Source organism: Mirounga leonina, unplaced genomic scaffold (genome assembly GCF_011800145.1).
Source record: "Mirounga leonina isolate KUSES-001 unplaced genomic scaffold, KU_Mleo_1.0 Mir_126, whole genome shotgun sequence".
In the NCBI taxonomy this organism is placed as follows: domain Eukaryota; kingdom Metazoa; phylum Chordata; class Mammalia; order Carnivora; family Phocidae; genus Mirounga; species Mirounga leonina.
Genome location: NW_023270314.1, coordinates 26,378,994 through 26,401,904, shown reverse-complemented (window position 1 = coordinate 26,401,904; position 22,911 = coordinate 26,378,994). Strand labels below are relative to the sequence as shown.

Genomic DNA, 22,911 nt, shown 5'->3' with positions numbered 1-22,911 from the left:
ACATAGTCAGAGTAATACTTTATTTAACAACCTGAAAATCTGTTCTTTTGGCTCTAAGTCTTGCAAAATGAGTGGTTCACTGTTCTTTGAGTATGTGTGGTAATGTGTCTCTATGTGGACGTGTCTCAGTCTACAGATGTTTTTATAGTCATTTTAGGCCCACTTTACTTAATATATAATATATAATTTTTATTCTAACAATGCTAAAGCCTGAATTAAATATTCCCGGGATCTAATAGTTTCTTCTCCTAAGCCTGCCGCCCTCCCTCCCCTAAGTCTGCTCCTCAGCCTCCATTAATGCTAGATCTTTAGAGACCACCAGCATTCATACGGTTGGAGAATCTAAAAATGAATGCTAGATCTTAAGTCCCTCTGACCTATATACCCTCTAGCTGAGGAGCTTGTCTGGGGAGGTGTGTGTGGAGGTCTCGACAGTTCCCCTTCACAGGTAGTCAGTTTGAGCTGTAGATACCTGGAAAGTAAACAGGATTGGGTTAGATGCTGATCTACCCTCCCACCAACCATGGGGGGGGGCAGGTGGGACTTGTTTCTCTCTTAAGGAATGGGCATCATGAACTGGGTGAACTGACCAGGTTTGCCTCTTCTTCTTGGATGTTAGGAAGTGTGGAACCAACTTTGTGGTCCATCCTCCATAATTTTATTTTATAGAATGTGTTTTTGTACTTGCCTAACTCATGGCTCCATTTTAGGTCACTGTTACTAATTTACTTCTGAGTATATTTTGTGTGTGTGTGTGTGTGTGTATTTACCTTTTAGTGTGCCTTTTATATATTTTAACTCTCTTTTTTTTTTTTAAGAGATAGAGTGTGTGTGTGCAGAAGTGGGGGAGGGGAGGCGCAGGGGGAGAGGGAGACAGACAGAATCTTAAGCAGGTTCCATGCCCAGTGAGAAGCCCCATGTGGGGCTTGATCTCATGAACCTGAGATCATGACCTGAGCCGAAATCAAGAATCAGACACTTAACTGACTGAGCCACCCAGGTGCCCCACTTAACTCCTTTTTGAAATAAGTTCAGATAAAAATATTTAGGGGGTCCCAGGGTCCTGGGATCAAGCCCCACGTTGGGCTCCCTGCTCGGCAGGGAGACTGCTTTTCCTTCTCCCTCTGCTTGCCACTCCCCCTGCTTGTGCTCTCTGTCAAATAAATACATAAAATCTTAAAAAAAAAAAAAATTTAGGAGATAAGGCTATGGTGAGAGGTAAGAGATTCAAGGCCAAGTGCTGGGAAATGGGCACAGAAACCACAAAGTCCCAGGTCACTCTTGGTTCCTCTGGCTCCCGCCTGCTTGACTTTGCCCTGAGGATGTTGTTCACTGCCGGGTCCCCCTGGTAGCCCATGGTGAGGTTTCCAGACTGTAGCCAAACTTCTGTCCACCCCCAATGTGAGTCTTACCACTCACCCCATTCTCTGCGTTATCTGGCCTCCTTACCTCTTCTTGAGGCACGGTTGCCATGACATTGCTCTCTTCTGGAACTGCAGAGACGTGAAGCTGAAGATCTTTGCTCTGCAAAGAGAAGAGTTCTGCCAATGAGAAGTGGCTCAACCTCCCGAGTCTCTCAGCTTAGAAGGGTCTTCTGTGCCTTACACTTTACGAGGGTCATAGACAATACAAAGGGCAGACATGCAATGTTGTTCTACTATGGCCTGAGATCATCAGGGAAGGCTTTACTGTCATTCTCTGTCACAGATCAAGAGACCGAGATTCAAAGGGTCAAATGACCTGCTGGGACAGGAAACCAGGTCTTTGGACTCCCATTGTTTCCATGATCAGACACCGTGTGATCTGTGTGACATGCATCTGTATATAAATCTATGTGGGAGTCTGTGAGACTATAAATATAGGCCTTAAAACCACTACCTACCACTTTTAGACTAACCCTCCTCGGGAATGCACCGTGGCTCTCACACTGAGGATGATCCTAAGCTATGGTGGTTAGGAAAGGCAAGTGGTATGACGGTTTCTTTGGGAAAAGTTCTGGGTTCTTAGATGAGTACCCAAGGTTTGGAAAGCCCTGCCTAGGAACTGCTAAGCCAGGGGAAGAAGACCTTGGTACTCTGAGGTGCTTTCTCCTTTAAGGAATTTTCCTTCCTATTTCCTCCTCAAATTCCAGGCTATGAACTGCCCCAAAGGTAATACCACCTCCCAGAAAGTTACTTTCTTTCAGAGAATCTTCATTCTCTCTCAGGTGATTCAAATGCTGAGCAAGAATAGATTTGCTCACAGTTTTCTTTTTATTTACCCATTTTTATATGTGATATGTCCATAATTCTGCTTGAGGGAAAGTATGACTTATGGCGCATCTGTAAGGGAAGTGAACAGATCTCGCAGGACATAGGCCTCAGGAGATTGATGACTCTGATAGGCTAGGATCTGAGATGCTCTAGCTGCTTAATTCGGAAGGAAAAATATGTCTCCTTAGCTGATGACCAAGCAATCCCAGAGGAGAGGCTGGGAGTAAGGAGACACTATAAATCTCCAATATATATATAAGGAGGTGGCTTCAGGGGGAAGGAGGTTGTACCCTGTATCTCTTTCCCAAGGAGGACAGTGTTACTAAACTGTTTCTCAAAAACAGACAGTATCTTGGCCCCTACCATCTCCCCTACAATAAGATGATGCCCAAGAGGCAAACCTGTTTTATTCACTCTTTTGATGACCCCATACTAAAATCATATAATATATTACAAAGTCAAATATAAATTAATTTTCAATTTTCCATGCTGTTGAATTGCTCTTTTTAGTGCAGGGAAGTAAAGTGGCTACACTTTACCTACTCAAAATCCCACATTTACCCTGTGCTTACTCACTGTCTACACGCCCTGCACATTTCTCCCCATCAGTAGAGCTTCCTCAGCCTAGAAGCCAACAAAGGGAAAAAGTTTCGTATCTTGCTCCGTTAGGACCTTCTGTACCTCATGTGAATCAAGACGGAGAGCATAATAATGTTGACGACTTAGATGTCAGTACCTCAGAGGAGTCAGCAGAGGTGAGCTTATTGTTCTCTTCCTTGTCCTCAATCTTCTTTGTTGGGTCAGACTCTGAAAAAACCTGTGGATCAAAGTGGACAAGAGAGGAGAGAGTTCCACACCTTCACACCCTGGATGCCACCCCTGGACCCTTTGTCCATGCTAGCTGGTACCCACGGGACCCCTGTCCAGAGAACAGGAGACTCTCAATGTAGCCTGGTCAGCCTTCAGTGGTGTGAATTAGGTTGTGTGAAAGGAGGGGCACCGAAGTCTCAGACTCCCAGATATCTGCATGGCCTCCTTCACTGCCCAAATGTCTCCCCTGACCACTCTGTTTAAAACTGCAATTTAGAGGGTGCCTGGGTGGCTCAGTTGGTTAAGTGACTGCCTTTGGCTCGGGTCATGATCCCAGGGTCCTGGGATCAAGTCCCACATTGGGCTCCTTGCTCGGTGGGGAGCCTGCTTCTCCCTCTCCCTCTATCTGCCACTCCCCCTGCTTGTGCTCTCTGTCAAATAAATAAATAAAACGTTTTAAAAAAATGAAAACAAAAACAAAAACCCCCCTGCAATTTAGCCTTCACTCCCTGTACCTTCCCCTACTTAATTTTTCTATCTCTTATCATCGCTAAATTGTCATTTTACTTACTGTTTCTTGCCTATCTCCCTTATTCCTCCCACCCCCCCACCCACTAGAATGTAAGATGCAGGAAGGCAGAGAGTTTTGTGTTTTGTTCACTGTAATATCCCACCTCCTAGAAAAGTGCCCAGCACATAGCAGGGGCACAGTAAATAACTAGGGAATGAATGAATGAATGAATGAATGAATGAATGAATGAATGAATGAATGAATCTTGGTGCCATCTAGTTAGATGTCTCACCATAATCTTCTCTACAATGCACCTGACAGGTGATAATATATCCTTAGCTTTTAACAGCAAGGAAGGAGGGCTATTTCTCAAGGTGGCCTACCCTATTTTTGTTTTGGGAAGTCCCTGTGCCCCCTTTCCCCTGTATTTCAAATTGTGTTTCCATATTATTTTTTTTAACAGAGCTAATTGCTGAAAGTTCCTCTTATATTGATCCAAAATGTACTGGGAAAAAAAAAAGTCTTTACACATAGTTCTGCCCTCAGGGATCTCATAGGACAAGTCAAACCTCTCTCCTATATACCATAAGCCTTTCCATGTAATTTGAATAGAATACGACTTGATTTCCAGATCCTTTAGGGAACTGGTTGCTCTCCATGGGATCTCGGTCTCTATTTTAACACAATCCTTTTCTCATCCATATCCTCACCTTTCAAAAGACTACCCCTTTTGCTTTACTTTCTCCTGTGAGTTCCTTCTTCTATGCCTCTCTCATCAAAGATAGACCTCGGAAATTTGCAGATGCCATTTTGCTTACAGTAGCCGTAAGTATGACAAACTGAAATGAGACCCTCCTCCCCATCCCCCACTAAAGAAGGTAAAGCTCAGGATACCAGTTGTAGATTCTTTATACTGGGAACTCCCAGAACTTGGAGCAAAAGAAAGAAATTAGCAAGAATCTGCTCATAATAATAATAACATTAGAGATAGTCCTTTGCAGAAGTCAGCTACCCTAAGAGTACAGGTCACTGAATTAGTTGCTAGGAATATGTGAAACAATCCCCAGAACCAAAAAAGGTGTCCAAGAATATCCTTAAAACTGTAATCTAATGATGGGCGCCTGGGTGGCTCAGTCGGTTAGGCGACTGCCTTTGGCTCAGGTCATGATCCTGGAGTCCCGGGATCGAGTCCCGCATCGGGCTTCCTGCTCGGCAGGGAGTCTGCTTCTCCCTCTGCCCCTCCCCCCTCTCATGTGCTCTCTCTCTCTCAATTCTGTCTCAAATAAATAAATAAAATCTTTAAAAAAAAACAAAACTGTAATCTAATGACATAAGAGCTTATCAACTGGGGCAAGCTGACTATAGTAAAGATGATCTACATGGAGGTTTTAAAAGGGAATAAAGACTCAACCTGGGGGCCACCTGGATGGCTCAGTCGGTTAAGCATCTACCTTGGGCTCAGGTTATGATCCCGGAGTCCCAGGACTGAGTCCCACATCGAGCTCCCCACTCAGTGGGTAGTCTGCTTCTTCCTCTGACCCTCCCCCTCTCATGCTCTCTTTCTCTCTCAAATAAATAAATAAAATCTTAAAAAAAAAAAAAAAAAGACTCAACCAGATCCAATCTCACCTCAGACATCATCAAGGTAGGGGAAGTACAAAGTTCTTCTGGGTTCAGATTGTTGATGTTTTCCTTTCCTCTGGCCTCAGAATTTCTTACTGGCTTCGCTGGTGGCTGTGGGTCAGGAGAAACCTCTAAGGAGGCCCTAGGACTTGGAGTCCCAGCCTCCAAGAAGGCCCTGGGACTGGTAGGAGAACCCTGCTCAGAGGCTGGAGGGCTGGAGGGTATGTTCCCCGAGGAGTGCCTGGGGCTGGGAGTGGCTCTGGGTGGAGGAGGCCTATTCGGAGGTGCTGAGGTCCTCTGGATAGAGGCTCTCTTCTTTGGTTGTTCAGATCCTTCACTTGAGGTGCGGGTTCGGAGGACTACTTCTGGGAGAGAAGAGGGCTGCTCTGAAGGGATAAGAGCACTGCCTGGCGATGGAGATGGCGAGCAAGGGAGAACTTCCTCCTGGGACCTGCCGCCCTCAAAAGTGGGAGAGGGCTGGGCCTGGGCGGGGCCATTGCAAGCTGGGAGAGGCTCTTCCTCCTCAGAGGAGCTTGCTTCAGACTCTTCCTCCTCTCTTTCCTTGTCTTTTAAGGGCTCTTTAATCTTGGAATCCTCTTCTCCCTGGGCCAGATCAGATGCCAGCTCTTCTTCACTTGCTGAGGTGGAGTCCCTGTCATTCTTCAAAGAAAGCGCAGAGGGACTGGTAGGTGAGGTCAGGGGGCTAGAGACCGCAGATGTGCAAACTGGGGAAGAGATGACCAAAGAGCGTCTGCTGCTGCTGAAAAAGAAAGAGCATTCAGATTCAGAAGAGCTAAAAGCTGGAAGCAACCCAAACACCCCCAAATAAATAATGATGCACGCACATAACAATAAAACAGAACAAAGCAATGTAAAATATGAGAAAGTCTGTATACTTTGCAATAATGCTTCCTAAGGTGAAAAAGAGGCTACAAAAAAAAATTTTTTTTTAAAGATTTTATTTATTTATTTGACAGAGAGACACAGCGAGAGAGGGAACACAAGCAGGGGGAGTGGCAGAGGGAGAAGCAGGCTTCCCTCAGAGCAGGGAGCCCAATGCAGGGCTTGATCCCAGGACCCGGGGATCATGACCTGAGCCGAAGGCAGACACTTAACGACTTAGACACCCAGGCCCCCGAGGCTACAAAATTTTATCCACATCACGATCTCAATTATGTAAAAACATATAAAGAAAACAAGACTAGAAAGAAACACAGCAAAACGCTGACAAAATATTTTCTCTGTGGAAAAGATTCCATGGGTGATATACAGTTGATCCTTGATGGTTCTATATTTGCAAATTCACCTACTCCCTAAAATTTATCTACAACTCCAAAATTAATACTCATTTTGCTTTCGCAGCCAGCCACGGACATGTGCGAGCTTTGAAAAACGAGCACTTTCCCAGCTGAGGTCTAAGAAGGCAATCCTCTGCCTTGTTTCAGCTCTTATACTGCAAATGTGTCCTTTTGGCCATGTTTTTCACATTGTTGTGCTTTTTGTTGGTGATTTTGCTGTTTAAAATGGCCTCCAAGTATAGCACTAAAGTGCTTAGAGCCAGAAGAGTGTGACGTGCCTTACAGAGAAAAAAACATGTTAGAGAAACATCACTTCGGCATGAGTTATGGTGCTGTTGGCTGGCAGTTCAATATGAAGGAATCAACAATATGTATTATTTCTTTATTTGTTTATTTATTTAGAGAGCGAGCACAAGCAGGGCAAGAAGCAGAGGCAGAGGGAGGATCTCAAGCAGACTCCATGCTGATTGCAGAGCCTGATGCGGGGCTCCATCCCACAAACCTGAGGTCACGACCTGAGCTGAAATCAGCAGTCGGACGCTTAACCGACTGAGCCACCCAGGCGCCCCAGCAATCTGTATTCAATAAGGTGTCTTTAAACAGACACACACACGAGACGAGGTTATGATGAAAACGTTGGGAGCAGGGGCTCACAGGAACCTAACTCTGTGTTTCCCTTAGCAGCAATGGTTCAGTGTTCACTGATCCAGTGCTCACCGTGACTTTATAGAACACAGTTACCACGAACAGTGAAATCGACTCTAACGTTCATCAAGGAGGCTGGATACCCTGCTGGGTGCTTCTACAGCCGACATCGGCTTGACTCCTACTCGCCTCCTCAAGTGCCTCCTGTGTACTGTCCACAAACTGATTAAGCAACCCACAAGTATTTACTCGACAGGTACCAGTTACATGGGCACAAGGATGGGAGACGGGGATAGGAAGAGAAAGAGAGAAACTTAGTTCCTGCCTTGTGGGAGTTTCTGACGTGAGATAAGCTGAGTGACATAAGTTCTTTCTAGCACTAGCATTCTCGGGGTCAGCAGGTATAGAAGGCCCAGGACATAACAAGAAAAAAACAGATTTCCCTACAAGGTTCTGGGACATCTTGGTTTAAGTGATAGTAGGTTTCAGACGAATGGACAATTAGAAAGAACTCTGGCTTTCAATGCAGAGAAATAGAATTTTTGGAGCAAAAGGGAATTCATCTAGGAAATCGACATTGACCCTTTAGTGATTATTTTTAATAGTCTGTAACAAATTGCTAGATGAATAGTACAAATAACAAACGTGAGCCTGATTCTACCTTCAAGTCCCAAGATCAGTTTCCCCACCTCCTTTTAAAGTCTTCCTTGACCATCCATACAATGGGAAGTACCTACCTCTCTGGAATTCCTGCTGGTTTCATTAGGTACTTAGTATAGGCAAGCTTATATCATTCCTTGTCTCCTTAGGTACACCTTCTGTCCTTCCAACTTCTGGTAAATCACCCAAAGGACATGTTTCCTACGTCTTTGGATCTCTAACTCTCAGCATAAAACCTTGTACATAGAAGGAACTTAAATCTTCCTAAGCAAAGGCTTCAGAATAAGAAAGTGATCATATTCTAAAGGATCACTGAATTGCTTATGTTTATCAGCATAATGTATGAACACACACACACACACACACACATGAAAAGTAAGCCATAACAGGTTGAGAAAATATTTGCAGTGCATATCATTAAAGAATTAATATCCAGAATACACACACAAAAAAATACCTTGTATAAATCAATTTTTTTAAAAAAGTAAACAATCTAGGGATCCTGGGTGGCTCAGTCAAGTGTCTGCCTTCGGCTCAGGTCATGATCCCAGAGTCCTGGGATTGAGTCCCGCATTGGGCTCCCTGCTCAGTGGGGAGCCTACTTCTCCCTCTGCCTGCCGCTTCCCCTGCTTGTGCTCTCTCTGACAAATAAATAAAATCTAAAAAAAAATTTTTAAAAGGTAAACAATCTAAATGAAAAATGTGAAAACAAGGATAAACAGGAAAGTCACAGAAAGGAACTTTAATGGCCAATAACATGGAAAGATGTTCAAGCTAGCTAGCAATTGTAGAGATATGAATTACAATTGCAAAAAATTCCATTTCATACCCGTTAGTTTGAAAAAATTAGTAAGTCTGACAATGTCACATGTAGCAAGAATATGGAGCAATGGGGGCTTTTATTTACTGCTGGTGGGTTGTACATTGGAACGGTCACTTTGGAGAGCCATTTGACAATGCCAATACCTAGTAAGGCTGAAGAGGCCCAAATGCACAGACTATGACTCAGCAACTCCACTCCCAGTATACACCCTAGACACTCTTGGTAATAGTCACAGGAGCAATGTAAAATGTATCCATTGCAACATTATTTTTAATAGCAAGAAACTGGAAAACAACCCAAATGTCTATTAGCAGGAGGATAGATAAATAAATTGTAGACTAGCTATGCAACAGCATCCATAACAGTTAGGGAAAGGAAAGACCAGAGCTAGCAACATGTAGCAACAGGATAAATGAACCTCACAAACAATACAAAGAGAACAAAAGAAGTTGCAAAAGTACATATATAGTATAATTCCATTTTATGGAGTTTAAAAACATGCAAAACGGTATTTTCTGTGTGTATAAGAGAAGTAAAAAGAAAAGCATGGGAAAAGTAAATACTAAATTTAAGACAGTGGCTACGTTTGGTGAGGGGCAGGACGAGTGGGGAGGGGGACACTGGGCACTTCAATAATACTTATAATAGTTGATTTCTTAAATTTGACGGCAGCTGTATGGCTACTTACTGTATTCTTTTTTAGTGTATTATTCTTTATACCTTTAGTGATAGCTGAAATATTTCATACAAAGAAAAAGAATTTATATAGGGACATAATACAAATAAACAGTATCATGCACGTGAACATGAAGGGAAGGCCAGGATTGGGGATGGAAATGAGAGTGTTGCGTATGTTCACAGGACAAGCGAAAGAGCAAGGAGTCTCAGGAGTTGCTCACCTTGATACTCCCTTCACCACAAAGACTTTGTTGGAATGTTGCTTCTCCAGTTTGCTCATCACCTCGTAGAGACTGTGGTTCAGCTACAGACAGCAAGAGAGACGGGTTGCTAGCCAGTGGGAACCTGAGACGGGCATATCCCTTCTCTTCTCCCTTTCAGACAGTTCCCGGAATAAAACCTCCCCACCCTTCACTATAAAATTCCCTCATCTCTTTTGCACTAGCATCCAGGGTCCTGTCCTGTCGCCCCTTCTTCCTTGACTGGCTGTGTCTTAGGTTCTGCCTCTTCCAACAGACTGGCGGCTCTCTCAAGGCTGGGTCCTTGATGTTTGATGTTTGAGTTGAGGTTCTAGCTTCTCTCAGGTAATCCAGGGAAGAAAAACCCATTGTAATATTAACGAGGCAAACCATAATTTAGCTAAAGCAACTGTGGAGAGGAATATGCGGAGGTGTGCATGAATTTAATTAATGATGTGACAGAACACAGTCTTGGAATCCCAGGACTAGAAAAGGCCCCATGAGGTTGTGTTCTGTGGCTGCGTCTCACTCAATAGGACTGGCCTTCTCTATTCATGCCCAACTACCTGAGAGACAGACCTGTGTTTAAGCACTGCCCTCCTTCCTCCCTAGCAACTAAAGATAATGATTCACAGCTTGGCTCCCCATTTCAGCTCTTCCATAGGCCTAACCTCCTCTATTTATCTGAAGCTCAAGTCTGGATGCCATTATTCAGTTGTTAATGGAGACGGGGAGGGCCCTCTGATGTGTATACTTGTGCTTTGACACCGTTGAACACCGTCAATCAAGTGCTATTTTTTCATCACAAGAGAAAAGTAAAAACCTGTGGTGCCAATATCAATATTTAATGTGATTATGTAAATTAGGGCTACTTTCATATTTCCTAGGGAAACCTACCTAGGTGTCTACATTGGCCAGAGGTTTCTCACCTTGCTCATCTCCCTGTAGAAGACATCCCTCAGGTTGGAAATGTTTTGGAAGATGGTCACGTAACAGCCAATACGACTATCAGGAGGCAAAAAAACAAACCAAAACCAAAACAATAACAAAAAACCCCACAACGACACATACAGGTAAGTGCTAGTGAAGGAAACCTTTGAAATACAAGGTAGGAGCTTAAGCCAACACTAAGACTCCTCAGAGAAAAGCACCCCGCACCCCAGACTCAGGATGTTCTGGGATCTGGATTCGTCAGAGCCAGGCCAGTAGCACACCTGACTCTCAGAAGGGTGGGAAGGTCAGAGGAGACATTTAACAGCCCAGTCTGCCACCAAAGTGTAAGAGACCTCTAGTTGCATGAAGCTCTCTTGATTCGGGCTCTTTAGGTATTAAAGCGATATGAATGAAAGTACTCTGAAGAATTTTTAAAGTACGTTATAAATACAAGGCCGTGCAATTATAATTATTATAATAAATAATTATTCTTTCTCATTATGCAATACTTGGACTGCTATGGAGCTGTATGCACGTTAGTGGAATTCTACTATAAATGAATTGGGGGAGTTTACATTTAAAGAAATTGTACTAAATTTCAATGCTATTTAAATTAGGAGTCACATAATTAGTGTTTTGGAATACATGTAGCTATTAAAAAGGCTCCATTACATAGACTAATATTAAGTGGCAATATAAAATACGGACTACAGCTGCATTGCAGCGTATCTTGTACAATGAAAATAGGATACAAATAGAATTTCTACCCAGATACATCTAAAACACTTTTACCTTCTGTGAAGCAAAGACATCATTGATAGAAATAATCATCCCATGGTTTATCTTCTAGGTCAATCTGGATGTTCATGAACCAAGCTCGTTTAAAACAATACACACTGAAGCATTCCTAGTTCCCATGATGGCAGTAATTTACTTGCCAAGATCTCTCCTATCCAAGAAGCATCTTGCCTTTAAACCAGAAAAGCCAGCAGGGCAAGCCTGGCTATATCTTTCTTCATTGCAGATAAAGAAACCAGGGTCTGGGGCGATAAGGCAGTTTGCCTAATATCACCCAGCAAGCCAGTAGCAGGGCTGAGGCGACATCTCACTCTTGGAACAGAGCTCTTTTCATGAGGTGACATGCTTGGGTTGCCAGGTAACCTGGGCCTCCACGGGCTCAGGAGTCTAGGCCTTTCCTGTCAGTCATTACCTATGATAAAGAACAGGCAGCTCCTCTAGCAGTTCCTGGTTCAGGTCTTCAAACACACTCTGGGCTTTGTTGAACTCTTCCTCTGCCTGGGGGTGTAAGAGACAGGACAGTCTCCCTCAATCCCGAATCTAACGCTGGAGGCTGCCGCCTTTATTCCCTGCATTCTTTCAGGGACTTGGCTTACCTGGAACCATGCCTCTCCTTCCCCAGACCCATGCCCTCCCCAGCCTTGCGTCTCTGACTATCCTTTGAGTATCAGGGTCAGAGGAAACAGGATTTCCTTCAGGATGCTGGATGCTGAATTTATCATTTCCTAAGCCCGGCTTGGCCCAACCACCTGCCACCGTTATGGGGGGAAGGAGGGCAGGAAGGTTTCACCTGGCTTTTTTTTTTTTTTTTTTTACCTTGGCAGTCTTGGCCTCATCTTTCTTCTTGGCACTCTGCACCGCTTCCAGGTGGTGCCGGGCACTGTCATAGTCCACAAGTTTCCGACCCCGCTTGGCAATTCTTTCCTAACCCAGAGTCAGGAGAGAGGGCCTTGATACTCACTTTTCAGTGGCCAGGACACAGGTAACAGAGTAGCAAACAGAGAGGCACAATTACTGGGTCCTATTACCAAACTTCACTTTCTTTCTTTTTTTTTTTTTAAAGATTTTATTTATTTATTGGACAGAGAGACAGCGAGAGAGGGAACACAAGCAGGGGGAATGGGAGAGGGAGAAGCAGACTTCCCGTGGAGCAGGGAGCCCGATGTGGGGCTCAATCCCAGAACCCTGGGATCATGACTGAGCCGAAGGCAGATGCTTAATGACTGAGCCACCCAGGCGCCCCCAAATTTCACTTTCTAACAGCTTGGTGCCCATTGGATTTCCCTCACTATTTGGAAAGAATGGGAATTCTCGTGGGGGCTGTGTGTGTGTGGGGGGGTATAGAGTAAAGCGAAATTCTACAGAGCACATGGAAGCCTGCACTAAATGTTAATATTTCCTATGAACCCACTAAACACAGGTTCAGCCTCCAGGAGAAACGGCCTTGAGGATCCAGCTGAATTCAAAGTCAGGAGTTTAGGGTCTTACTCCCATTGCTGCCACTTATTAGCCTTATGATGGAGGGCAAGGCACATCTCTTCTGGAACTTCAGCAGCCTCACCTGCTCTATGGTGTTATTTTAAAGATCAAATGCTGACTACAAAGTGTTTTGAAAACCCTAAAGCATAATAAAATAGTAAATTATTGTGTGCACCGAGAGAGCGTCTACTCAATCTCATCCAAACTACAAATCCAATCATAGATTTTGCAAGGATCTTAGTGATTATCTGGTCCAACTTCCTATTTAATACATGGAGCTTCTCTGTAATAGTCAAAGTAAGTAGTTCAACTTCTGCTTGAAGTTGAACTTCAACTCCCAACTTCACAGTATATTTCAGTGTTTGAAAGCTCTATGAGAAACTTAAATCAGGATCCCTCTAATTTCTCCCTATTAATCTACAAGCAGTGCAGTGCCCGACGGAGTAGGTGTTTCATAAATCTGAGTTCAATGAGTAAGTGAATTCTAACTCTGCTTTCTGAAACCGTTTAGAACAGGATGCATCCCTCTTTCACCTAACAGACCTCCCAATATTGGAAGATAATTATTAGGACTCCTCCAAGTTTCCTCTTCTCTACAATAAACATATCAGCTAGTTTTAAAAAAATTTTCTTTTTTATTAATTTGTCAGAGAGAGAGAGAGCACAAGCAGGGGAAGCGGCAGGCAGAGGGAGAGGGAGAAGCAGGCTCCCCGCTGAGCAGGGAGCTCGATGTGGGGCTTGATTCCAGGACCCCGGGATCATGACCTGAGCTGAAGGCAGATGCTTAACGACTGAGCCACCCAGGTGCCCCCTTAGCTTCATTTCTAATCATGGGTTCGAACTCTACTTAGGATGTTTACTCTGGGGGCCACCCTCAACTCTGAAACTGATTACCTTAATCTCGCTGAACTGGGCTACGTAGTTTTCCATGGTCCTCAACGCCTGGTCAGCTAGTTTCTCTTCATAGTCTTCCCAAAGGAGATCATTATTCTGTGGGGTAGAGGCAAAGGGCAGAGGTGAGGGCCCCACTTCTCAGCAACAAATGCCAAGCAGGGAAAAACCCAAATTCTTCCCGCACAAACTTCCTTTTGGAGTGCTGTGTTTAGAATGTCACGTTGGCTTCTGGTGAAGAGTCAGATGAAGAAACAGCCCTGCCCCCAGGAACCGCCCTATAAGACACTGGACATACCTTCAGGGATCAAGAACAGGAAGAGATGGTCAGTCTTGGACTCGAGCTTGAAGGACAAGGAAATTTGGGAGGAAAAAACTGCATGAAGTTAGCTTTCAAAGACAACCAGCTGGGTTTTATGTAGGTAGAACTTCCATAAGGTTTTAAAGAGAGGAAGATGGCCGACTGCAGAGGAATCCGCAGATCAGGGAACACTTGTTGTTACCCTCATGGTTGTTGCTGAGGCTATACATATGAAGGATGCGGACTGGCTCCTTTGCTTTCCTATTTGCTTGGACGGAGAAGCTAAGAGAAGGCAGAAGTAAGTGCTAAAGAGCTGTGAAGCCGGGACACTCTTACCCCTGCAATGGCCTTCAGCTCCTCGTGACCGTCCCACTCGCTGCTGTAGATCTCCTGCAGGGTTTCTGACACTCTCTTTGAGCTTTCATGCATCACTGAAAGGAGAGAAGTCGGTCCCACCTTACAGCCTCCCCCAAAGGAGGCTGCTATAGTCATACGGGTCAACGGGCAGATCAGCGGGTCTACTTCAGAAGGACGCGCACCCCCAGAAGGTTTGGGTGACCCATGAGGAAAGCTGGGCGGGGGCTGGGACAGGAAACATTGCTCTTCCTATGCCCACACAGTCCGGGCCCCAGGGGCAGGCCAGTGATAAATCGCCTGAGACTGGGTGTTTTTCTTTCCATCCTCAGAGCTCTCAGGAGCTTGCTTCTCCTGTGCTGTACACTACCCACCTTTGACTGCACTAAGGAAGTTCTTCAGGTCCTTGTAGAGCTTCTGGCCTTCTGCCTGCAAGGGAGAAGTGCTTTTGGTGACCAGAGAGATACATTTGGAAAGATGCTTCAGAGGTGAAGGTAGAAGAGTAGGTTAAAAGGAGAAATCAATCCTGGAATTTGCAAATGTTATTAATTAGCCTCTGTTCTCTTTACCAAGAAGTTGCAGGTTGTCTTTTTGGGGGCAGTTTTTGTTTGGAGATTATTCCCATGGCACTTGCAGGCCTTCTTTCCTGTTCTTCCTTCTGGCGAACAAAAGCCTGTACCCCAGTTCCTCTGCTGAAATTTAGGTGTCCTAGGTGACGCTATCTATGTGACCCTCTGGCTTATACCTTCCTCTCTGGGTAAGTAAACCATCACCATCTTCTGTAGACACTCGGCCTTCTTTCTCCCGTGAACCCTCACACAGGCCATTCCTCTTCTCCCCCGACATCCTTCTCTGCCTTGCCTCCCTTCACCCTTCCCTTCCATCAGTCACGGGCTTTACACTTCTCTTCCAAATGGCTCATCCCTGATTCTCCTTCAGTCCCAACTCCAATGGCCTCATCTATAGCTCTATCCATCTACCCAATCCTATCTTCGCTCCTGTGTCTGAACTCTCTTTTTTTTTTGGCTGGGCCTCCCAAGCACAGATTAGGTCTCCTCCCTGGAAAAAAAGAAGGGAGAAAAGGAGAGGAAGGTATCATGTAAGTTTGGAAGTTCAAATCTCAACCCAACAGATGAACCATTTTGTCTGAACTCTGACAAATATTCATTTAGCCTCCGCTTCTTGAATACCTCCTGCAAGCAGAAACTCTTGACTTCTTGCTGAGGTTGTGCTTTAATTTTAAATAGTTCTACTAGAACTCTGGCCCACTGGTCTCGGGCTGGCCTTCTGTACTCAGAATAGATCTGATAACTCTTGCACATATCTTGGAAGACATCTTTCCCAGACCCTGCACCGAGTCTTCTCTTTCATAGGCTCTCTCTGTTATTTAAAGCCCCTTCTGACTCTGGTCTCTTTCCTCTGTGTGGACTCCAGTTTCTAGGAGTTGTTGTGTGAGAAGGGAGTTGAAGTCAGACTATTGACATTTGGAGCCTGACTTCAGGAGTGTGGGCCTGGACTGAAAGGGGCAGCCCACTTTAGTGTATTCTACAGGGCAGGGCCTATGGGTCAGAACAGTGAGCCTCACAACAGTTTCGGGGAAGGAGTATTCAAGCTAAGATTCATTATGCGTACACCATAAAGCACTTGTGAACTTGTTCATTTGTTTTGCTTGTTTTCAGCACTAGATAGGCTATTGAACATACCAACAGTATAAAAAAAAATTATGGGAGGGGCACCTGGGTGGCTCAGTTGTTAAGCGTCTGCCTTCGGCTCAGTCATGATCCCAGAGTCCTGGGATCGAGCCCCGGATCGGGCTCCTTGCTCGGCTGGAAGCCTGCTTCTCCCTTTCCCACTCCCCCTGCTTGTGTTCCCTCTCTCGCTGTGTCTCTCTCTGTCAAATAAATAAAATCTTTAACAACAATAACAAAAATATATGGGAGAAAAACTGAAAATCAGAAAATTCTATCTTACAACTTACATTAAAATTTTTTTTATCTGGGGGGTGCGCCTGGGTGGCTCAGTCGGTTAAGCGTCTGACTTCTGGTTTCGGCTCAGGTCATAATCTCATAGGTTGTGGGATCGGCCCCATGTTGGGTTCCATGCTCAGCAGGGAGTCTGCTTGGGGTTCCCTCTCTCTCCTTCTGCCCCTCCCTCCCCCCACTCTCAAATAAATAAATCTTAATTTTTTTTTCATCTGTGGAAATCTTTGCAGGAAAGATCATTATTATGTAAATTTAGCAGCAGAAAATCTAGGTCAAGTCGGTCAAAGAAAATTGGACTAATTATTTCATCCACATTTTCTGCCTTACTTCTAAGCCAGCCCAAATTCTTGACCATACCTCAGGTTAAAAGTCCTTGGGGCTCAATGCCAGGACTCAAGGGACACGAACTCACAGATAGTCTCAAGGGAGTCGAAGACACTGTCAGAGAGTTAGGAGAAGAGCCGACATTGTGTGGTGTATCACAGCAAGTGAGGATCAGGAGAGTGTCAGAGAAATGACCAAGGAGGGGCCAGATGCTACAGAGAGGTTAGAGTGCAGGAAGAACCAGTCACAGTCACTGGACTTGGTAACTGGAGGTCACTGGTGACCTTGAGGAAGTGCTTTCAATAGCACGATGGAGACCGTCAGTCACCAAAATTCAGAAACACTCAGCATTCACCAGGAAGGATGTTTCATTTCCTCTTTGCTTTTTCATTAATGGGAAAAAAGTTTAAGTAGTCCAAGATGTTCAATATACAAAAAAATCTTTTAAACATGGATATGGTAGGTGGGTATAAGTTTGAGAGTTTTAAAAATGTGATAGTTAAAGTTTGAGAGAGTTCTGAAAGAGTTTTGAGGATTATAAAAATTAACAAGGATTTCAAGTTCTTTTTTTGAAAGAAAAGAACATGGGCTCAACTTTTTATTTCACCATGAAGATTTGATCTCCAAAATACACATCTAAGTAACAAAAGCTGTTAAATCATCTTGCATAATTTCTACAAATGAAATCAAAATTGTTTCTCTCCATTAGATATTATATGGCCTGAAAAATCGGATCAGTAATCAAGGCTACCATGCATGACTATGGAGGCTGTATGTACGTTGTTCAAAACCAGGGGGTTCTATTGATACCAGAGTCCATAAAATGTGAATGCCTTCTGCCTTCCACTGCACCTCACAAAAGGCCAACTCCACTTCTGTGTTTTAGGATCAAACCTCTAGGTCAAAGTTCTTTCTTTATGCTCTTGCTCTTTCCTTTGAGGAGATGTAGTGTGTGTGTGTGTGTGTGTGTGTGTGTGTGGTGGGACACCACTGGATGTCATTTTATTTTGCTGGCCTGTCTGTCCCTGTCCCCCCGCCCCAAAATGTCTCCAGGCTGAAGAATCCCAGCATCTTTCTTGACAGATACAACTTGGCACAGTCTTAGGTTCCCACTTGTCTGAGAGTCAAAAACCTGCAAGTTATTCCACTTCTCTGGCTTTATTTTCCTCCTCTATAAATGTCGGGTAAGACCATTTCTAGCCCTGTAGCTTATGATTTTATCAGTTTGGCTCTCTGAATCCATGCCAAATTCTTGGTAACCCCATAAAGAGTCTGGGTTCGTCCTTCCTATCCCTTACGCAAACAGCCCCAGCCCTCAGTTAATGGACCACTCATTCTGGAAGTTTGTCCTAAGCACTTAGGCAGACAAAGCTATGTGCTAAGAAAATCCTTGTCCTGGGGTTCCCCACTTGCTGGAGAGAAATGGACTCAGAGAAACCCAAACACTCAGCAAAACAGTAAGTAGCATGATCAATCCTAAGCGAGTGCTAAAAGTGCTTGATTTGATGGAGGTCCTGAAGGGAGACAAGAAGCTTGTTTGATTTTATTTATTTATTTATTTGAGAGAGAGAGAGAGAGAGAGAGAGAGCACGCATGCCCAAACAGTGGGAGGGGCAGAGGGATAGAGAGAATCTCCAACAGACTCCCCGCTGAGCACAGAGGACAATGTGGGGCTTGATCTCAAGACCCTGAGACCATGACCTGAGCCGAAATCAAGAGTCAGAGGCTTCACCAACTGAGCCACCCAGGCATCACCAAGAGGTTTGACTTTATTATTTTATTTTATTTTTTATTTTTTTAAAGATTGTATTTATTTATTTGACAGAGAGAGACAGAGAGAGAGGGAACACAAGCAGGGGAGAGGAAGAAGCAGGCTTCCCACGGAGCAGGGAGCCCGATGCGGGGCTCGATCCCAGAATCTTGGGACCATGACCTGAGCCGAAGGCAGACGCTTAACAACTGAGCCACCCAGGCGCCCCAAGGTTTGATTTTAAAAGCAATGAATTGGAAGCAGCTGTCACTACCAGAAATCAGAAATTAAAATGCTGCTTGAGGAAAACAATTCTTCCTATTTAATATGGTTTGAAGAGGAAGCAAAGCAGAGCCCTCAAGGAAAACTACCTATGGAAATTTGCTTAGGAACCCAGGCAAGTGGCAAGGCCTTGGAATCAGGCTGGGAAGTTTGGGAGTGGTATTTATCTATTAACGAAAAGTTCTCCTACAAGCTGATTGTGGTAAGGCCCTGGGCACGTGACCAACTGGTCCACCTTTTGGAATACTTCACTCTCAATCTTCTTGACCTTGTTTTTTTCCTTCTTGTTCATCTTAGCCACCCCAGGTCCAGTCTCCGACCGGACTGCATTGTCACTGTCTTTCCCCTTAAACTGTGAGAGTCTGGGGGCAGGCATGTTGTCTTGTTCACATCGAAGTCCCAGAATGTAGCATGGTGCCTGGTGTGCAGCAGGCTCCCGTGACATGCTTGTGAAATGAGCTTTTCACGCATGCTCAAATACCAGTCACTGGAGGAAAATGCTTCTCTCGGGAGAAGTTTCCCTTTTTCCTATTCTACCTCCATTTCATTTCTCAAATCTAGCTTCTCTCCCCTTCAAGTGACATTCAGTTGGTGGGCTCACCCAGAAATTCTGAGGGGACTGTCAACATCTATCTGATCCTCTTCTTCTTGATGGTCTTTCCTTCATCTCCTACCTTTTCTACCCACACACCTGCCATTGGTCGATCCATCCTTTAAGGCAGAGAGAAGAGGAAAGACCGAGGTACAGAATGGGCCAAGAGGCAGAACCCTCTTGATGTGGGTGTCGACTTACTGATTCCTGTTCTTTTCATGCTGCAGTTAGAAGCAGAACAGTCACTGCCGCTGAGCAGATGCCCCCAGAGGCCTCCTAGTGAGGGGCAGGGGGAAGGGCACAGGGTTTAAGTTGGAATCCCAGCTCTGCAACTCTTAGGCTTTTACCTTGATTAAATGACCTCCTTCGCAGATCCTATTTCCCTCCCCAGAGTTAGACTAAATCAGTGATTGCCAAATGCTGTTCTCAGACTAGCTACTACATCATCATTACCTGGAAACTTAATACAAAACATAGATTCCCTAGTTAATGATTAACCAAGGCTGTTAACGTCACACAAAAAGGAGACACGCAGACATTATGTGCCTCCAGATGGAAAACTCTCACACCTATAAAAATTACAAGTATTCTTGCCACCTAAACAAACAAAAACAAAAATCTGAATCTCATCAAGCCTCTAAATCTGATTATTAATTTACAGAAAATACCAGAGACAGAGGGGCATGCTAAACAGTACTATAGGGACTCAATCAGTCAAGCTGAGGCTTCAGGAAACGTCAGGAGAACAATCTAGTGTCACCGACAAACAAACTGCACAAGGGAGGGATCAGAAACCCCGGAGATGAAGAGATTTAACTTTAAACCTAAGAGACTTAAACATGCCAACAAGCTGCTGGTTTAAACAAACTAAAAAAAAAAAAAAAAAAAATGACATCATTAGGGGAGTGTGAATATTGACTGGATATTTTATATTAACAAATTATTGCTACTTTTTGAAGGTATCACTTAATCTTACATTTTAGTGGGATATCAAAAAAGATATTTGTATTGTATTGTTAACTTTGAACAGGGCAAGTTATAAAACCAGTATCAACGGAATAATCTCTCTTTTGTAAACCTATTTATTGTGGATTTACTTAAAGATCATACACATTCATAGCAGAGTGATTGTAAGGATATAAGACAACAGTGGTGGTAGTATGGGAGGGTGTGAAATCAGGATTTTTTTTTTTTTAATTTTATTTTATTTGAGAGAGAGACAGAGTGAAAGAGAGAGCACAAGAGGGGGTAGGGTCAGAGGGAGAAGCAGACTCCCCACCGAGCAGGGAGCCTGATGCGGGACTCGATCCCGGGACTCCGGGATCATGACCCGAGCCAAAGGCAGCCGCCCAACAAACTGAGCCACCCAGGCACCCCTCAGGATTTTTTTTAAAAGATTTTATTCATTTATTTGAGAGAGAGAACACACAAGTGGGGGGAGGGCAGAAGGAGAGGGAGAAACAGGCTCCATCCTGAGAAGGGAGCCTGATTTGGCTCCAACCCAGCATCATGACCCAAGCCAGAGGTAGATGCTTAACTGACTGAGCCACCCAGGCGCCCTGAAATCAGGATTTTTTAATTCATGTTTTTCTTGTCCTTTCTGGTTTGTTGTAACGAGTAAATATCTCATAGAAAATATTTTTAGGTGTGATAATGGCTTTGTGGTTGTATTTTAAAAGAGTCCTTACCTTTAGAGATTGATAATGAAATTTTTATGGATAAAATGATATGATACGTAGAATTTGCTTCATAGTAATCAAGGATGCGGGAAAGTAGGTGGAAACAGAAATGAGTTGATTAATTATTAAAGCTGAGAGATGGGTATGTACATGTGGATTAATTATACAAGTTTTCCTATCTGTGCATATATTTGAAATCTTCCATTAAAACAAGTTTAAAAGTACAGATTCTCAAGCCCTACTACCAGAGATCTCACATGTAAAAATATTTCCCAAAGGGTGCCTGGGTGGCTCAGTGGGTTAAGTGTCTGCCTTTAGCTCAGGTCATGATCCCAGGGTCCTAGGATAGAGCCCCGCATTGAGCCCCCCTCAAATCAGGCTCCCTGCTCAGCAGGGAGTCTGCCTCTCCCTCTCTATCTGCCTCTCCTCCAGCTCATGCTCTCTCTCTCTCTCAATAAAAAAAAATCTTTAAAATATATATATACATTTCCCAAATGATTCTAATATAATCAACTGCTGAATTAGATTATAGTGAATGTCCTTTTAATATAATTTTAGAGAATTATTTTCCATATAATTCAATTTACTGATATCATCCAGTAAAGAATTTGGCTGGCCTTTGTCCCCAGTTCCTGGGAAGTAACTTCTAACTCCTTGGGATTTCCTAAGTGATAGGAATGTGTTTGTTATTCATTGTGGGCCTCTCAGATCAGAGTCAGTTTATACTAAACAAATGACTCAGGATGGTGGCTGGGCAGGCTGGAAAGATGAACCATGTGATTAGAGGGTTGGGGCTTTGAGACAGGTGATATCAGCCTGACCTCCAGTGGAGGGGAGAGAAAGGGAGCTAGAGATTAAATTCAATCATGTGGCCATGGATGCACTATGTAATGAAATCACAATAAAAAAAAACTAGTCTAGACACCTGACGCTTGGGTGCGCTTCCCTGGTTGGTAATGCCAGGAAGGTGACATGTCTTGAGAACCCAGAAGCTTCTCATTTGGAGCTCTCCCAGACCTCACCTTATGTGTCTCTTTACTTGGCTGGTCATGATTTGTATGGTTTGTAATAAAGCAGTAATTGTAAACAGAGCGCTTTCCTGAGTTCTGTGAGTTGTTCTCATGGATTGTGGAAGCTGAGTGGCTAGTAGGAACCCCCAAATTTGTAGCGTTGGTCAGAAGGGCAGGGGGCCTGGGAGCTCCGGAGCTTATGGCTGGTGTCTGAAGTGAAGCAGTCTAGTGGGCGACTGTGTCCTTAACCCATGAGCTGTGACCTAACTTGGATGAGTTAAGTGGTAGAACTGCATGACAACTGCGTAGTCATGTAAGTTAATAACCCCCTTCCACAATAAAGAGGGGACTGCAACCTCTGGGGCTGAGACGACAGTTAAATTAGATCATGTGTGTAAAGCACCCAGCACAGTGCCTGGCACATGGAGACGGGAAGTGAAATATCCCCTGGGAGGTTAAACCCGTTCTCCACTTCTTACTGGAAATTTCTACATAAAATTACCCTAGCATCCAGCGAAGATGGAAGGCACAGGGTGAATAGGAGGTTTGCTGGGGAGAATGACAGGTGAAAGACAGAGGGATTATTTATTTATTTATTTATTTATTTATAATTAATTAATTTATTTATTTATTTTTAAGATTTTATTTATTTGCAAGAGAGAGAATGAGAGACAGAGAGCATGAGAGGGAGGAGGGTCAGAGGGAGAAGCAGACTCCCTGCTGAGCAGGGAGCCGGATGCGGGACTCGATCCCGGGACTCCAGGACCATGACCTGAGCCGAAGGCAGTCGCTTAACCAACTGAGCCACCCAGGCGCCCCAGAGGGATTATTTAGAAATGAGGGCTCAGGTGAGGCAGAGGGAGTGGACAAAGAGGCAACAAGGAAAACAGGATGCAACTCTGATGAGAAGAGCCGGAGGGTGGGACAGAGGCACTCTGGCGAAGTGATAAGCCAAAAGCAGAGGGGGCGGGGGCTTGCTGCAACTTTGTCTAAGGAC

At 44.3% G+C, this 22,911-nt stretch overlaps 1 protein-coding gene across 2 annotated transcripts in view; it reads right to left on the bottom strand.

The window, feature by feature from the left end:
- The window catches only part of BIN2 (bridging integrator 2), a 30,210-nt gene continuing 7,299 nt past the window's right edge, over window positions 1-22,911 (bottom strand). The window contains exons 3-13 of one of the 2 annotated variants that reach the window (XM_035002642.1): window positions 14,670-14,724; window positions 14,278-14,372; window positions 13,644-13,739; window positions 12,087-12,194; window positions 11,683-11,768; window positions 10,469-10,544; window positions 9,522-9,604; window positions 5,203-5,953; window positions 2,989-3,069; window positions 1,450-1,524; window positions 1-472 (exon numbers count right to left, since the gene is read on the bottom strand). In XM_035002642.1, coding sequence (XP_034858533.1) covers window positions 443-472; window positions 1,450-1,524; window positions 2,989-3,069; window positions 5,203-5,953; window positions 9,522-9,604; window positions 10,469-10,544; window positions 11,683-11,768; window positions 12,087-12,194; window positions 13,644-13,739; window positions 14,278-14,372; window positions 14,670-14,724 — 1,536 coding nt within the window. In that variant the 3' untranslated portion in view covers window positions 1-442. Of the gene's footprint in view, window positions 473-1,449; window positions 1,525-2,988; window positions 3,070-5,202; window positions 5,957-9,521; window positions 9,605-10,468; window positions 10,545-11,682; window positions 11,769-12,086; window positions 12,195-13,643; window positions 13,740-14,277; window positions 14,373-14,669; window positions 14,725-22,911 lie in introns of both variants that reach the window. The other variant, XM_035002641.1, reaches the window with a different exon arrangement.